Below are 17,730 nucleotides of genomic sequence, written 5' to 3'. Positions count from 1 at the left end.
GTGAGTTATGATGACATCACTGCACTCCAGCCTGAGCAACAGAGTGAGACTCTGTCTCAAAAAAAAATTATTGTTTTCTTAGTTCTGCTTACTTCAGTTTTAATTTGCTCTTTTTTTCTAAGTTCTTAACATAAATTCTTACGGTAGAATATTTATTTTAGAGCATTCTTCTTTTTAATATAAATATTTAAGTCAAATTTCCCTCTACTTATTGTATTACCTGTAATATAAATTTTAACATATCATGTAGCCATTTTTCAATTGGTTTAAAACATTTTCTAACTTCCTTTTTTTAATTGGATCTCTGTTGAACCCTTTGCTATTTGGTGGTATACTGTTTTGTTTCCAATTATTTGGGGATTTTTCAAATAGAGAGGTGTAGAGAAAGGAAGACCTTCACAGGGCTCCCTCAGTTTACTTCTTATGCCTCTGGCCCCTCTCAAGGACTCAGTAACACCATGACTTTTCTTTTCATCTGGCAGCTCATGTTTCAAAGCCTGATTTATTTTCCCCTAAGACCCAGGTGTGATGTCTTCCTACCAAGGACACTCTGAGGCTGGCCACACCTTGAAGGGCCAAGTCTTGCTTTGCTTCTGACTTGCTTTTTCTATGGACAATCGGAAAAAGTAGCAGAGGGGGCCAGTGGTGCAGATAATGGGACATCACCATCCAGCTTTAGAATGTCTACTTCCGGCTGAGCTCAATTGTAACCATGCAACAGTGCTATTCAACCCCAAGGACCAAAAGAGCCACTTTTTGTATACATTTGAGGTGGATAAGACTTCTGAAATAATTCTGAGACTACTCATCATCCTCAGATTTATTGAGGGGTCTGCCTATTCTGGACGCTGGGATTGGTATCGAGACTCTAAAGAGGAAATTTACAGTCTAATTGTGGAGTCAGGATATACGTGGGGAAAGACGACCATCTGTTCAAAGAGGTGGCGACAAAATTAAAATAGAGATAGGTAGAGGGAGAGAGAGAGAGAGAGAAGATTGGTCAATGGATGCCTGAAACCCCCCGCCCAGGGACTCTCACTGAATTGCCCTGGGGTGGGACTCTGGCATAGATAAATGTTTAAAACTCCCCAGATGATATGTTTACACTTAGAAATTTAAAGTTTGGTAACTAATTTCAAATTGGCATTTGGACTGGTCCAGAAAGAGTGTCACACATCCAACTCCTGGGGTTGTGGATGCTGCTTAGATGGCTTTTGTTGTATATTCTTTGGTTCCAATCATTTGTCTACTCAGGTTTTGAAAAAAATACTGACATAAGTTGCATTGTTTCTTGAACCTGAGTTAATATTAAGCTAAGAAATCCTTTTTAAAAAGTATTTCGTGTCAAAGGGATACAAACTCTGTTAGGAATCTGTCACAGGGACCTTGCTTACAGGAGTAATTTATGTCTTGGCATGTTGCCAGGGATAATTAAGGTGCAGAAATACTGGTTGTTTGCATGGAAGGTAGCTATCTGGAGACAGGGGAGCAAATCAGAAAGGCATCTTTTCCTAAAGGTAAAAATAAAAAGCAAGCAAGATCATAACAAGATGAACTGAGACACATCTAACTGGGGAAAATTTGTTACTGGGAAATTTATCTTATGAGGAGCAGATGGCCTTTTGTGATTGTAATCTTTTTGCTTCGGATTCATGGGAAGAAAGGCAGCAACAGAGATGGGCACCAGGAAGACTGAAGAGGCAAACCGGAACATTTGGTAATGGTCCCAGACAGTTGTCCCCCTTGAAGAGACAGCCAAGCTTTTAGCTGCAAGCCGATAAAGACCAAAGCCAGAGCTTTGAAAGGGGGTGAAGCCAAGAGGGTGAAATCGGAAGTCTGGAGGGTTTTAATATATGAAAACAAGTGATAGAAAGATGTAAGGATTTCTTGCTTTTCAGTTGTAATGGGGGAAATGGCTACATTATTTAGGAACTGTAGCTTTTCAAAATTAGAAGGAAAGCCCCAAAGTAAGTAACAGATTAAGCAATTTAATAGGCTAATAATGGCCATTTATTTTCTTTATAAAGAATTGGGTTCCAGGCCAGGCACAGTGGCTCACGCCTGTAATCCCAGCACTTTGGGAGGCCGAGGTGGGTGAATCACCTGAGGTCAGGAGTTCAAGACCAGCCTGGCCAACATGGTGAAACCCCATCTCTACTGAAAATACAAAAAAATTAGCCGGGCATTGTGGCGGGCGCCTGTAATCCCAGCTACTCGGGAGGCTGAGGCAGGAGAATGGCTTGAACCTGGGAGGCCGAGGTTGCAGTCAGTCAAGAGAGCGCCACTGCACTCCAGCCTGCCTGGGCAACAGAAAGACACTCTGTTAAAAAAAAAAAAAAAAAGAATTGGGTTCCAGAGGGAGATAAAACATGAATTTCAGCTTAAATGTCATGAGCAAAACCAAAGCGCTCTATGCGTTTTCAGCATCTAGTCATAATGTTTCCCAGAACAGACACCGGGCTTGGCACGTACTAGATGCTAAAAAGTATTTGTAGAATTTAATTAAATTGTGACAGAGTACTCCAACCATAGGTTTTGGGTTTGAGCTGAAAACAGCATCTGAACTTTTAATTTTTCAGCAAACATGGCAAGTGACAGCAATTGCAAATGCCAAGAACACAAACAACTATCACGGGCGTTTTTCAAACTGTTTCTTAGAATGCACCTCTAAAGAGATCTCCGTGTCTCCGGCAGGGGGCGCTTTAGGATTTCCTTAACACCATGGGTCCGCAGGATAAAAGTGAAAAAACCGTTTGTTTAAGAGGCAGAAGGGCAAGACCAGGACAGATTTGTGTTCTCAGACCTCCTCCACTGTGGCTCTGGCAAGGAGAAGGTGGAGGAGGCACTGCAGGGAAGAGCGAATGAAGAGTTCCGACCACTCCAGTGCCTGGACCTGCTTCTTGTCATAGGAAAAGACCCCCCTGATTGCTAAAGCCCTCTGGCTCTGACAGCAGGTACTGCTCTAAGTCATGTGTCCCACCAGCTCGGGGGCGATATAAGGTCATGCCTCTCTTAATATTTTATGCGATATAATTCTGAGCCCCATTTCATCACGACAAGCCTTTCTCCTCTCCCTCTTTCATCAAGACTCGCTTGTCCCTGGGGCTGCCCCTCACAGGTCTGCTCTGCCCTTTGAAGTGGAGGATGTCACCCCTCCATGGCCTGGGTTCCCAGTGTCATGGCCCCTGTGATGGTGCTCACCCATGTCCCACAGTCTGGCCCGTCTGGGATCACAGCGTTCTGGCAGTTAGAGATGCTCCAGTAGCGTTCATCTGGGAAGGAGCCAGGAGCCCTTTCTTCTGGAAGGCTTCTTGGCCCCAACACAATCACTTGTCCACCCCTGCCTAGCAATCTCAGTGGGGAGTGGAGGGTCTGGCTCCTGCAGAAGAAGAGGAGTCCTGACTTGCCTTTCCTCTCACTCATTGAAAGGGGCCATGCTGGCATTTGTCTGAGGGAGACCCACTGTCTCGTCTGCTAGAAATAGAAGTGGCTGCAGTCTCTTAAACACAAATTCTCTTGCTTAAAAGAAATCAGGTTCTGCGTCTCAGGGTGCCCTGCAACATTTTCATGATGATTCCATCAGCTGTGTCTTTTCTGAGAGAGAAAGACAGAGAGCGTAGGCAGCTTTGCAGAGTAAGGTGGCTGGATGGGAGCCAGGATCCAGGAGGTGACCCTGCTGTCCTTTTGTCCCCTGAAGAAAGTGGGCAGTGGGGCCTCCTGCCTTCCTGCTTTGGGCCCCCTGAAGGGCTGTGCTGTGTGGAGGTGACCTGCCAGGGGCCCGCCCAGAGATGAGAGGGGACTGCAGTTGCCCGCCTGGCCGGAGCTAGCTCTGGGCTCACATGGACAATGGGTGATGGCAGGTCGCTCTGGCTGGTGGAATGGGGCATCAGGGATTGGGGGCTCCTGCAGGGCTGCTGGGTCTTGCATCTGTTCCTGCCCCTGAGCCTCAAACTCAGATGTGATTTCTAGGCCCTGTTCTTAGACTTGACCACAACATTCTGAAAAGGGGAGAGGAGGGCAGTGCAGGAAAGGAAAGCTGGTTCATGTGCTTGGATTTGGTGCCCATATCCCATCTTAAAAATAACCTCCTGCGTTTCACTGTTTCTTGCACCTTCTCTCTTTCTTGGCCTTCTCCCCATTTCTCTCTCTCCCTTTCTCTCTCTTCCTTCCTCTCTTCCTCCCCCTCTCTCTCCCTACCTTCTGTTTTCTACCCCTGGTGCTTCTGACATGGGCTTCATTGTGGGTTTGAGATAGGAGTTGGGCAGGGCTGGTTTTGCAGGGTACAGATCACAAACACCCTGCTGATAAAACTAGATGTAGTCAAGAAGCCGATCAAAACCCAGCAAAACCAAGATGGGAACAAAGGCAACCTGTGGTCGTCCTCACTGCTCATTATACACTAATTATAATGCATTAGCTGCTAAAAGGACACTCCCACCAGCACCATGACAGTTTACAAGTGCTGTGGCAATGCCTGGAAGCTACCCTACATGGCCTGAAAGGGGGAGGAACCCTCAGTTCTGAGAATTCCCTGCCCCTTTCCTCGAAAACTCATGAATAATCCACTCCTTCTTTAGCATATGATCAAGATAGAACCATAAAAATCGCCAACCAGCAGTCCCGGGCTGCTCTGCCTATGGAGTAGCCACTCTTTTGTTCCTTTACTTTCCTAATACACTTGCTTTCACTTGACTTTATCGGCTCACTCTTGAATTTCTTCCTGTGCAAAGCCAAGAACCCATGTGGCCTCCCAGGCTGAACCCCGGTTTGGGGGTTTGTCCTGTGACAGGTCTGTCAAGGGGAACAGAGCCCAGAGCCGACTGGCAGAAATATAGTGCCTTTCACCCAGCGACTCAGGTGTGTGCAGATGCTGTCTATGGCCACAGAGGAGCAGCAGGACATTGGGCAGAGGCTGTGCCCGTGCCACCTTGCAGGAGGAGGCATCGTCCCTCATCCAGTTTGGCACAGCCTGAGGCTTGGATGTGGGGTGAATCCAATATGGCGCAGGCAAAGGCCAGGCCTCACCCTTGTCTGACTTGCCTTCATCTGTGAAAATGTTTGTGCATTCCCCAACAGATTTATACAATATACACGTCTGTACCAATATATTATACATATTTAGAGCACATTGAAAGCAGCAAAGAAGAGGTTTAAAATATTAATAGAAGTTCTCGTCTTTTTGCATGTGTGTGACAGGGTCTCATTCTATTGCCAAGGCTGAAGTGCAGTGGTGTGATTGTAGCTCACTGCAGCCTAAACCTCCCCAGGTTCAGCTGATCCTTTCATCGCAGCCTCCTGAGTAGCTGGGCATGTGGTTAGCTAATTTTTCTACTTTTTGTAGAGATAGGGTTTTACCACGTTGCCCAGGCTAGTCTCGAACTCCTGGGCTCAAGTGATCCTCCCACCTTGGCCTCCCAAATTGCTGGGATTACAGGCGGGAGCCACTGCACCTGGCCTCTTCTTTTCCTTTCACTCCATGCTGCATCATCTTGGTACTGCCCAGTGTCTACACTGCAAGTTAAGAGTCTGCTGGTCAGGGTGTCCTTAGGGCTGCAGGCTGATGGGGCTTTGCCGGTCCACTCTGGATGGGGTGAGGAAGAATGACAGGTAATCACTAAGATCCCATCTGGAAATAGTCCAGTTCTCCTCTACTTGGGGGCCCAGGCTAAGCTGGTAGTTCTCCACACTTTGGATGTCAGGTTTGGCCATCTGACTTGTTTAGACCAAGGAAATGTGAGCAGAAATGACATGAGTCACTTCCAGGTGGGGGCTTTAAAAGCTAGGGGTGGGGTAGGGAGGAGAGGAGGAGGGGACAAAGAGGAAAAGCAAATATCCCCATTGGCTGTGACTGCCATAACAAAATGCCATAGCCTGGGTGGCTTAAATAATAGACATTTATTTTCTCACAGTCCTAGAGGCTGGAGGTCCAAGATCAAAGTGCTGGCAGGGTTGGTTCCTTCTCAGGCTTCTCTCCTCAGCTTGTAGGTGGTGTCTTCTCCCTGTGTCTCCACGTGGCCATCCCTTTGTGTCTGTGTCTTAATCTCCTATTCTTATGCAGACGCCAGTCAGATTGGATTATGACCCACCCATATGACCTCATTTTACTCTAGTTACCTCTTACATAGTCTCATTCTGAGATGCTGGAGATCAGGATTTGACATTGAATTTTTGGGGGTCATAATTCAGTGCACAATAGCAAGCGAAGCTTTATTCCTGGTGGTGGCAGCAGGCAGAGGTGTGGACAGACCTCTTGAGAATCACCGGCTTTCCAAAGCTGTTCCAACTGCAGCGATGCAAAAAAGGCCCCCTGCTGAGCTGGGTGAAATCTGGGCCGCTTTGGGGATGAGCTCTGTGAGTCACCTCTTCTCGCAGCCTCTTCCCGGACACTGCCTGTCCCTGCCCTTCTAAGGGTTCTGTGAACCCTTAGTTCCTGAATCAGGTCCCTTCCTTCGTGGAAGACTGAGGGGGCTTCCACTTTCTTGACCAAACCCAGACTCGTGCAGAGGCGACAGGTTGGAGACACATTTGTCCTGCTCCAGGCCCAGGTACCCCTCCCGGATGAGGCCCAGAGTGCAGTGGGTGGGGGCGCAGAGGTGAGCTCCCTGAGAGCCCTCCCTCCAAGCCTAGGCCAGGCCCACCTGGGTGGGTGAGTCTCTGGGAGCGAGACAAGGAGTGTGGCTTGTCATCTCTAACTCACGTTTCCCTTGGGACTCTGGCTGTTCTTTAGCAAATGCCCCTTTCTTAGCTGCAGTAGTCTTTGCATGGAGAAGGGGGTAAGAGAATGAGCAGTGCAGGGCTCTCTGTTTAACAAATGGCTCAGGAAATACCCTACTGTCCTGCAAAGCTGCACCGAGCCTCACTTTCCTCGTAACCATCCTGCAGGCGGGAATGTTCGGGGCCAATTTATCTCCTGGCAGTGAGTGGTGGATGACAGATTCCTACAGCCCGCAAACACCTTCATTTTTTATGATTAAAAAATAAAAAATAGAGAGATAGGGGTGGGGCATGGTGGCTCATTCCTGTAATCCCAGCACTTTGGGAGGCCGAGGCGGGCAAATCACTTGAGGTCAAGAGTTTGAGACCAACCTGGCCAACATGGTGAAACTCCATCCCTACAAAAATACAAAAATTAGCCAGCTGTGGTGGTGCACACCTGTAGTCCCAGCTACTCAGGAGGCTGGGGCAGGAGGATTGCTTGAACCCATGAGGCAGAGGTTGCAGTGAGCTGAGATCCTACCACTGCACTCCAGCCTGGGTAACAGAGCCAGACTCTGTCTCAAAAAAAAAAACAAAATAAGAGATGAGGTTTCTCTATGTTACCCAGGCTGGTCTTGAACTCCTGGGCTCAAGCAGTCCTTCCATGTCAGCCTCCCAAAGTTCTGGGATTACAGGCATGAGCCACCATGCCTGGCTCAAACACCTTTTTTCCCTTTTAATTTTTAAAAAATTGATGTATAATAATTGTACATATTTATGGGGTATGTAGTGATGTTTCTGTACATTCCGTGTCTAGTGATCAAATCAGGGTAATTAGCATATCCATCACCTCAAGCATTTATCCTCAAAGAAATGATAAATGTTCCAACACATCTGAGGTTTCTCTTCCTGAATCAATTTCCTTTGGAGACCGCCTAGCTGTCTCCATTGCTGTTTGCTTTGAGCCTGTGAACAGGGTACTTAAAAACAGCCCTGTCCGAAACCTTCAATCTGCTGAGCAGCTCCCATCAGATAGGGCCTGATTACAACAGGCCTGTCTGCCCTGGTCACTGCCAACTTCCTCCTCTTCTGCCTGCCCACCTCCTTCCCCAAGTCATCTAGGCCACAGACTTCAGGCTTGGACATGGAGAAGCAGCCAGTGGGAAGTGCTTCTGGTCTTGTTGAGAAGTCAAAGGGGTGTGTGTAAACAGAGTTTACCCCCTTTCCAAACATAAGAGAGATGAGATCTCTGGGAGGCCAAGGAAGCCACAGTTTGACGTCACCAGCCATGGGTCAGGGCACCCGGCCACCCTCAGCAGGGCGCCAGCAGCTAATGTGGCAGCAGGCCGAGTCTCCGAGTGAAGGAGCCACACCACATCTGAATTGTCGCTCCCACTCTCCCCATGCTCTGGTCACCACCTGTTCAGTCTCGATCTCTCCTGGACTCACCCTAGCAACCCCCAGGTCACGTGGAGACCACTGGCCATGCACCTACCTCCAGCTCCGTTGGCTCTCCCGGCCCGTTTCCTCTCATCCCTCTTCCGTCCTGACTCAGTCCAACACTAAGATTGCTCCTTTGCAAAAAACATTCACTTTTGCTGTTTCCATTCTCTGCCACCCGCTTGGCAAATCCTATCTCCCACTGTTTGCCTGGTCTATGTCTGTATTGGAACTTCTAAATATTGCTGAAAAAATCAATCACTCCACCAGGCTTGCTGGACACACCCCACATTTATGACCACAGCCTGAAATAGGCAATCCCGCCATCAGACCAGACGGTCCATCTTCCCTTTCCTAATTACCTCACCCGTTCTCAGGTAATTATTTGAAAAATGTCTTTGCAAACCTCCCATATCCCACCCCCTCTGACTCACTTCCCTATTTCACAGACAAACAAGAGCGATCTCATGGGCCCCCTTCCTCTGTGCCACTGATTTGTTATTGAAAAGGGGTCCTGATTCAGACCCCAAGGGAGGGCTCTTGCATCTCGCACAAGAAAGAATTTAGGGTGAATCCACAAAGTAAAGTGAAAGCACATTTATGAAGAAAGTAAAGAAACAAAAGAATGGCTGCTCCACAGGCGGGGGCTGCTTGACTGGGCATATTTCTAGTTATTTCTTGATCATATGCTAAACAAGGGATAGATTATTCATGGGTTTTCCGGGAAAGGGGTGGGGAAATCCTGGAACGGAACAGAGGGTTCCTGCCCTTTTTAGACCATGTAGGGTAACTTCTGGCCTTTGCTGTGGCATTTGTAAACTGTCACGGGGCTGGTAGGCGTGTCTTTTAGCAGCTAATGCATTATAATTAGCATATAAGAAGCAGTGAGGTCGACCAGAGGTCACTTTCATTGCCATCTTGGTTTTGGTGGGTCTTGGCTGGCTTCTTCACCACATCCTGTTTTATCTGCGGGGGCTTTGCGACCTGTATCTTGTGCCGACCTCTGATCTCATCCTGTGTCTAAGAACGCCTAACCTCCTCGGGATGCAGCACAGCAGGTCTCAGCCTCATTTCCCCCAGCCCCTGTTTGAGCTGGAGTCGCCCTGGTTCCAACGCCCCTGACAGTATGAGTAACGGGCACCCCTTTAGCTGCACCCTGCCTTCTTGCCTCAAGGAGGAAGTGCCCGGTCCTCTTCTCTGAGCCGGGTCTCCACTCGCACGCTGCTGGGGGCTCTCTCCCCTCCTCCAGAGCTGCACTGCTGTGGCTGCCCTCTTCCCTGTGCACATCGTCTCTCTTTCCGCAGGCACTGACCTATCTGACATGACAACACCTTCATTATATTATACGTTGTTATGAGAAAACCCCAAGCCATTCTCTGGACCTTATCTATGTCCTTGTCCAGCTCCTTGTCTCTGCTCCCTTTATGGCACATGGATGCAGCAAGGTGGCCTTTATCTCCTGCCTGCCCGTCCTCACTTCCTGCCTCCTCCTCAACCCTGGCCTTACCACTGAGCTGAGATGGCCATCTCCACCATCACTGCCGTCACGGTGGCGGGGGGGAGGCTCCCTCTTGTTGAAGCCAGCATCCACCTCTCTGTCTTCTTCTTCCTTGATGTCTTAGCAGCCCTGGTGTAGACGACTCTCTCCTTGAAACAGTTTCTTCCTGAAGGCTCTCGGATGCCCTGTCCACCTGCTTTTCCTTCTACCTTACTAGCTGGATTTTTTGTTTTGCTTTTAGTTTTCTTTTTGTTTGTTTTTTGAGACAAGGTCTCCTTCTGTTGCCCAGGCTGGAGTGTGGGGGAGCGATCTCAGCTCACTGCAGCCTTAACCTCCTGGGCTCAGGTGATCCTCTCACCTTAGCTTCCCAAATAACTTGGTCTACAGCTACCTTTTTTTCCTAAGTATCCTCTGACCATGCCTCTTTTCTCTGTCAGATATTTAAATGTTGGGGTACCCAGACTGCATGTTCACACTTCCACATGGACTCGAAAGCAAGCTAACTCACAGAGGCAGAGAGCAGAACAGGGGGACTCGAGGCTGGGAGCAGGGCGTGGGGATGTGCTGCTCCAAGGATTCAGGGTTTCAGTTAGGCAGGAAGAATAAATAATGAGCATTTGAGGTGATGGGTAAGTTAGTTAGCTTGTTTCAAGCATTCCACATTGTACATATAGCAACATTTTTTTACCGCATAAATATATACAATTAGAATTTGTCAACATCCAGTGAAAGTAAATAAATGAATAAACACACGCTGGAGTCCCGAGGCTGCTGTGTGCAGCCCTCTTCTCTCCTACACTCTTTTCCTGAGTTTACCCAGGTAGAGGTTTTTTCTCTTTTTTTTTTTTTTTTTTTTGACAGTCTTGCTCTGTTGCCCAGGCTGGAGTGCAGTGGTGCGATCTCAGCTTACTGCAACCTCCGCCTCCCAGGTTCAAGTGATTTTCTTGCCTTAGCCACCCAAGTAGCTGGGACTACTAAGCGCCCACCACCACGCCTGGCTAATTTTTGTATTTTTAGTAGAGACGGGTTTTCACCATGTTAGCCAGGATGGTCTCGATCTCCTGACTTCGTGATCCACCCACCTAGGCCTCCCAAAGCGCTGGGATTACAGGCGTGAGCCACTGTGCCCAGCCGGCATAGTACTTTTAATATTATCTAAACATCTGAATCCAGACTCCCAAATTTGTGTCTCCAACATTGGCCTTTTCCCTGAACTCCAGACCCTGTGTCCAACTCACTCCCCACTTGTATTAAATTGACATTTAAATATACCGTCAACCAGCACCACTGCTGCCACCCCTCTGCCCCCATTCATTCTGAGTGAACAGCACCCCCTCTTCATCCAGCAGCCAACAGGAGGCCCATCTCTAGTTTCTCCATTTCCTTCGTACTCCACATCTAAATTGTCCCCAAAGTATGTCCCCAAAGATGTCCCTAAGCACATAACCATTGGACCACTCCTCATCCCCTCTGCAGCTGCTGCCCCATCTAGATCACACTCACGTCCACTGCCCCTGCCCCTGCCCCTAATTGCCCTCTGGGCTCCACTTTGCCCCTCCTCCCCACTCACTCTCTACACAGTAGTAAGTACTTTCTACTTCGATCTTATGAAAGTTTAAATCAGATCACGTATCATTCAAAAACCCCAGAAAACTTCCTGCGCCACCCAAATACAATCCTAGCTCCTGACTCTGCCCTACCAGGCTGGAGAGCCCCCGCCAGCCTCTGCAGCTGCCTGCTGCGCTGGCCTCCCTCTGCAGACCTCGGGGTCTGGGACTATCTTTTCCTTCCAGGAGCACTCTTTCTCCTGACCTCTGCACAACTGCCGCTGCCACTGGAATAGCTCTTCTCCAGGAAGCTTTGACCACCTGGGAAAAGCAGCCCCCTCCACACCTGGCACTGTCTCACATTTTTTCTCCTCCATGGCACTTAGAATGGTTGGATTTGTTTGGAGGTCACATTCATTTCCCTCTGGGCTGCAAAAGTGCATGTGTGGTCCCACTGGCAGGGTGGAAAGGCCCTGGCTTCTTGAATGCCCTTTGAACCGCATGGTTGGGGCGGATGGCAGATTCCCAAGTACCCGCTCCCCACCCACCTCACGCCCACGCTCCCCCCAGCAGCTTATACTGTGTGCTCTTTGTGGAAAGAGACATCACAGGTACTCTTCCTCTTGGTGTAGACAGGGGATATCATCTCAAGGGATCGACAGAGATGTGCAATTGCTGTTCAGTGGTTCCTTCCACAAAACGGGATTAGTGACATCCGCTTTGATCCTCTGACATAGGCCTTTGCTGAGAACACAGAGACGAGATCAGTGAAAAACAGGGCCTTCCCTCGCCTGCTTTGTCTTCCAAAGGTTTCTCAAAGTGTCTTTGGACCACCTGCATCCATCACCTGGGGCGTCTGTGAAGCCTGGAGCGACACAGCCAGAATCCCCGGGGCTGGGACCCAGTACTTCTCCTGGGAATATGCATTTGTAACAGCAGCCCAGGTGATTTTCATGCATGCTCGATTTTGAGGTTTAAGAGGTGCTTTAAGTGGCTGAAAAAATTTCAGGCTTAAGATCTCAGAGCATAATATGATCACCTTTGGAAAAGGCCACTGGAGGAGAGTGGGTTTACTTTGGCTCTGGCTTCAGTCAAACTCAGGAATAAAGACTGCATTTTTTAATTCTGCCTCAGCTTACCTGTGGAACTCCCCATAGTAACAACCACCAAGCAGCTTCCTCAAGGGGAAGATACAAGAAAGGAAGAACAGTGATTTGGGTGAATCTTTTCCTCCCTCCCCTGCCTCCATCTGGTTGCAGAAATCTTCCTTCCGTCTGTTGTTCATCCACCCATCTGTCCATCCGTCCGTCCATCCATCCATCCATCCATCCTGTGTGTGCTACAACAGGGACAAGCTAAAAGGAGAAGCATTTTTCTCTTTTGTTTTTATATGGATATCTTCTTTTGAAGTATTTTTATTTCACTTTTTCTAACAGCAATATAGAAACAAATAATCATAAAAAATAAAAGTATAAATTGTCCATTGATTATGTAATAGCACTTGGTATTGCTACAGGGTGTGGGTCTTGAACTCGGTCAGGCATCGTCAAGCCTGCCCAGGCCCTCCAGGCCTCTGTGATGGCTACTGAGCCCCTGAAGGCATCAGACACGACCACGCACGGCAGTGTTGGTGGAGACTTTGCGTTTTACACCCAGGGATGCTTGGGGATGGCAGAGAGATGGATGGATAATGAGTACAACTGCAAACAGCACTGTACACGTGTGGTGAGCCAGGAGGGTGGGACAGAGGTTAGGCCAATGTTGCTGCTGACTCAGAGACCCACAGAGAGCGGGGACTTCACAAAGCTGAATTAATGTGGTTAGTTGTGTTCACTATGGAAAGTAAGGAAGCCAGTCCACGCTGGACAATGTTTAGAAAACATCGCTGTCCCCCTCCACTTCTCATCTTGGGTCACCTCCTCATCCCATAATAGCTCAGACATTTAACCTATCCCCAAACATGTGTCTTGATCTTAGTTTCCTCCCAGAAAATGAAGAAAAAGCAAGCAAGCACTGGGTTACCCGAGCAACTAAATCACTCAGTTGCATCCAACTTAATTGGACTGACTACATTCAACTAAATCTTTCCGTTTTCGTTGAACCCAATGGTTTCGGTTACTGTAATGACTGATTTCCACAAAGAAAGAAAAACCTAATTTGGCATTTTTTCAGAATATGGGATGGGCTTTCCTGCATGGGTTCAAGGATGTTTATAGCATGTTCTCTGTCATGTGAGTGTGTGTGTGAGTGTGTGTGTGTGTAGGTCAGCCCAAGACCTCAAGGGCTCATCTGGAAGGAGGTTGGCAGGAAAGGAACGCGTCTTCAGGACTTGGCAGTGTTTGTGCAGAGCTCTGAGGAAGGACAGCAGTGCATGGTCCTCAGGCCTGCGGACTTCATTGCACAGAGCATGGCAGACAGTAGATCTCGGCTGCCTTGTTCTACCTACTTTGAAGGAAGCACAGAACTTCTGGCTCTTTGAAATTATAAAAAAGAGACCAAGTTCTTTTCTGTCTACTAGAGATCATTCATTTGCATTGTCCTACTCTCAGCCCACAAAAGAAAAGCAACCTCTCCCCTATGTGGGTCACGATGTGTGGGTGGGCCCGGGCCCCACTGAGATTACACAGGAAGAAGTCACAGTAGACAGAGCAGCCAGTTGCCGTGCGCAGACCATGGGACAGTGATTACTGACACATGCCCTGTGGGACCACTGTCAGTGCCTTGCTCCACACTGACCCAAATGTTCTGAATTGCAATACTCTGGGAGATGTGGGTGGGGCTGAGGTGGAAAGTAGAGGGGTTGGCAGTGTGTGGGCTTGGCAAAGCATCACGACCATCTTTGGGGTTCAAGTTCATCGACATGTGATCTACTAGGCATTATCAACAATGGTTTCACACATCAATATTCTACAGCCTAAACAGCTGTGCAACCTGAGGGAAGTCCTTCTTCTCTCCCAGGTTTCACTTTGCTCCTTTACTAATGAGAGGACTCGACTAGATGACATCAAAGGTCAGAAACACTTCTGATCTTAGGATTCTACCAGTCTGGCCGAGGAACCCCTGCCATGCGGTATGACCCCAGGATGACCTCCCTAACCTGCTGGGGTCTTAACTTGCTGATCCTCAAGCCTGTTGTGAGGGAGAAACTCTTAAAATCAAATCCTATGCACTGTAGTTGACCTACAGAAGTGGCTTCCCCATTTGGACAAAAATCAGTTATTAACAAGTGAACAACACATCAGTAACAGTCTTATTCGATTAAAACTAGTTGTTTAGGTCAGGCACAAAATCTCAGAGGCGGCTCAGGATGGGCCTCTGGGCTCCTTCGATTGTCTTTCCGGAGAGGGCAGTAAGGTGACACCACCAGAATCCACCAGGAGGCCCCAGTCACACCCCTCCAGGAGAATTCAGTTATGGAAAATGCTTTCAGGACCTGCCTGGTTCAGTCACCAGTGGTCTCCTAGGCTGTCGCCCTGGGGTGTGGGTGGCAGTGAAGAGGCTCTTTGGAGATGCATGTGGCCAGGGGAGACAATGGGGACATCTGTGCTTGTTGCACCCAAGCTACGCTAGTGTCCCCATCACATGTCCCAGCACACGCCAGAATTTACAATTTACACAGCCTCATAGTGTCAGGCTCACCAGAGACACTGGCTGCTAGCCATTGGGGCTGCCTCCCCAAGTGCCCATTTGTCATGCCTTTCGATTTTCCCTTCCTAGTAGCTCCCTGTCAATGTTGCTGAGTCATGTACTTAGGGTGAATTTGAGACAATACTTACAGGACAGCAACAGCACGTGAGACAGGCACATCTGACATACCTAATTTCCCCAAGGCCCTTGCGGGAGAGCCTTCTGCAAGAATGACAGCTTTGCTGGGGGGGCCTCCCTTTGGGAATCCCAGTTCATAGCACCAGTGATTCCGGGAAACAGGAACGTGACTGTGGAGGGATGGATTATGGTGGGAACCCAGGTCTCATTTAACATCTGGTTGGAGCAGCCCTTCTGCAGAGCTCTTTGGGTATTAAGCAAGAGCCAGTCACAGAGACACTGGCATCCACACCCAGGGCCCCTGGGAGAGCACCACTGAATAGGTCCTGGGGCCCTTGTGTTGCCAGTCCCAGGGACCCCTGCCTCTGGGAGACCCACTGGAGTAACTTGGCCTCAGCTTCCTCTAACACCCCTCCAGCCCAAGCCCTCCGCTCCAGCCCCTCCGCCCAGTCTGAGGGCTCCTCAGCAGAGAGAGAACCTCCGAGAGTTGATGTTCATCTTGGTCACGCCAATAAGCTTGAGTGGCGTGGAGAGGCTGAAGGAGGAGGCAAGAGGGGAGTCACAGAAGAGGTCGGCCAGCTCGTCCCGCTCCTCCAGCTCGTAGGTGGCGTCGTTGAGCATCCTCCTGTGGAGGCGGCAGGTGTGCTCGATTTTCAGCTTGTTGATGTCGCTGCGCAGGCGCATGAGCTGTCTCGCCAGCTGCTGGTCCTGCAGCCGCATTTCCGTCTGGAAGGGAGGGGGAGGAGGCAAGGTCAGCAGAGAGTGGCTCCAGAGTCCCTCACAGGCACAGACTGATTAGCAGGGCCCTGACTAATGTCTTAGATCATTAATTGGTCCATCTAGAAATATTAGCACTTTCCCTGCTCAGGGAGGTGAAAAGACACAGAAAGCAAGGTGACAAATGAGGGTGTGCTTGCAAAACAATACTTTGTGCTAGGCTAGTTGCTATATCTAAATCCTGAAAGACATGCGTATTGGTCCTGGCTTGAAGATACTTCCAGTGCTTTGTCATTGTTTAGTTTCATGCAGATGGAGTAAGAGTATAAAGGAAAGCATAGGGTGACAGTTATCAAATTCAGGAGCATGGTTGCCTCTAGGTGGGAAGGAGGGACTGTGATTGGGAAAGGTATATGGGGGCTTTGACTGTGATGGCCATGTTTTCTTTCTTATGCTGAGGAGTGTCATGTTGTTACATTACTCTTTAAACGTTTTAGAATGCCTGAAATATTTCTTAGTAAAGTTTCAAAACAGCCAAACAAAAATTGGTTCCTAGGTACTGGGTGTTTTATTATGAAACAGTTCTAAGGCCTTTGGGTCTATTAACATGCAACAGTTAACCGTCACTACAACCTGTGAAGTGACGTCACCATCATCACCCACAGCTTATAGAGGAGGACGCAGAGGCACAGCCAGGGAATTAGCTGTGTCGGCTCACAAAGCTCATCCACAGCCAAGCTGGGATGAGGAAGCCAGACAGCTGGACTCCAGAACCAAAATGACTGACAATTAAGTTCTGCTGCTAAAGGACGAGCTTCAGTGTGGTGTAGGGAGCCAGCAGAGTGCTTAGTGACCTTGTAGAAGGTTCCTAATATTTTTACTGGCTTGATGTTTCCTATTGACGTGTAAACAAAAAGTAAAATCCTAAGCCCCCCAACTGACTGAACAAGCCCCCTCTTCATCAAGAGGACCCCAGAGAAACCTGAAAACTGAATTCCCAGCTGTGATGGGATGCAGTTCAGACATGCTTTGTTATACCCCCCTTGTTGTTGGAGTTTAGGCACAGCAGATGGGCATTAACATTGAACTAGAGATCATAAGACTGACAAAACAGACTCTTTGTGGCAATAAGGTAATAAATTCCTGCCTCTGGTATAGCATCACATAACAGGTAGCAAACCCTGAAGAAAATAAAAATATTTTACCCTGAAGTATATTTCTTTGACATATTTTGAAATGGCCCTGCAAAACCATCTCTTGTGGGAGATATTTACATCTGTAGAGCATTTCCATTAATGCAATCAAGCCTTCCCTTTCTAGGCCTTTCCAAGATCTAGGAGAGATTAAATGAGAGTCTGGCAATTTTAAGGTCTGAAAAGAGACATTTACCATCTATTTTCTCTAAAGGCTTCATACCTGGAGGCTTCATCTACATAACAAGAACCTTGGCCTCCACAACTGTCCTTTGTCTTAAGCACTTCTTTCTACTGACTTCAAGTCTTTAGGCAAAACTTAACTCTTTCGATCAACTGCCAATAAAAATATCTTTGAATCTACCTAAGACCTGTAAGCACCCCCACCGTCCAAGCCCCTTCAAGATATCCCACCTGTTTAGGCTGAACCAATGTATACCTTCTGTGTATTGATTTATGTCTTTGCTTGTAACTCCTGTCTCTCTAAAATGTGTAAAACCAAACTGTGACTGGACCACTTAAGGGCGAGCTTTCTCAGGACCTCATGAGACTGTTCCCTGGCCCACGGTCACTTATACTGGCTCAGAATAAACCTCTTTAAGTATTTTACAGAGTTTTTTTTCTGTTAACGAAGAGATGTGATGATAATTTCTCACCTGGCTTCACACTCCCAGTTTCCCAAACCCACTGTAAACCAAAAGTGTCTGAGACAGGTGTCAACAATTTAGAAAGTTTATTTTACCAAGGTTAAGGATGCATGCCTGGGAGGCAGGTCTATGCCTTTCCTCAAAGATGATTTTGAAGGCCTTAATATTTAAAGGGGAAGGAGTGGATACTGGGGGAAGAGGAAGAAATTTTTTAAAGGTGTAGGTAG

At 48.2% G+C, this 17,730-nt stretch overlaps 1 protein-coding gene across 2 annotated transcripts in view; it reads right to left on the bottom strand.

The window, feature by feature from the left end:
• Positions 1 to 12,551: 12,551 nt before the first annotated feature.
• Positions 12,552 to 17,730, bottom strand: part of FAM167A (family with sequence similarity 167 member A) — a 46,733-nt gene continuing 41,554 nt past the window's right edge. For both annotated transcript variants that reach the window (XM_054499451.2, XM_063668505.1), the window contains exon 3: positions 12,552 to 15,672. In XM_054499451.2, the coding sequence (XP_054355426.2) occupies positions 15,409 to 15,672 (264 nt within the window). In that variant the 3' untranslated portion in view covers positions 12,552 to 15,408. The remainder of the gene's footprint in view (positions 15,673 to 17,730) is intronic.

The sequence above is a fragment of the Pongo pygmaeus genome, chromosome 7 (assembly GCF_028885625.2).
Source record: "Pongo pygmaeus isolate AG05252 chromosome 7, NHGRI_mPonPyg2-v2.0_pri, whole genome shotgun sequence".
Classification (NCBI taxonomy): Eukaryota; Metazoa; Chordata; class Mammalia; order Primates; family Hominidae; genus Pongo; species Pongo pygmaeus.
Note: the sequence above shows the minus strand (reverse complement) of the source record. Positions and strands in the feature narration are given on the sequence as shown.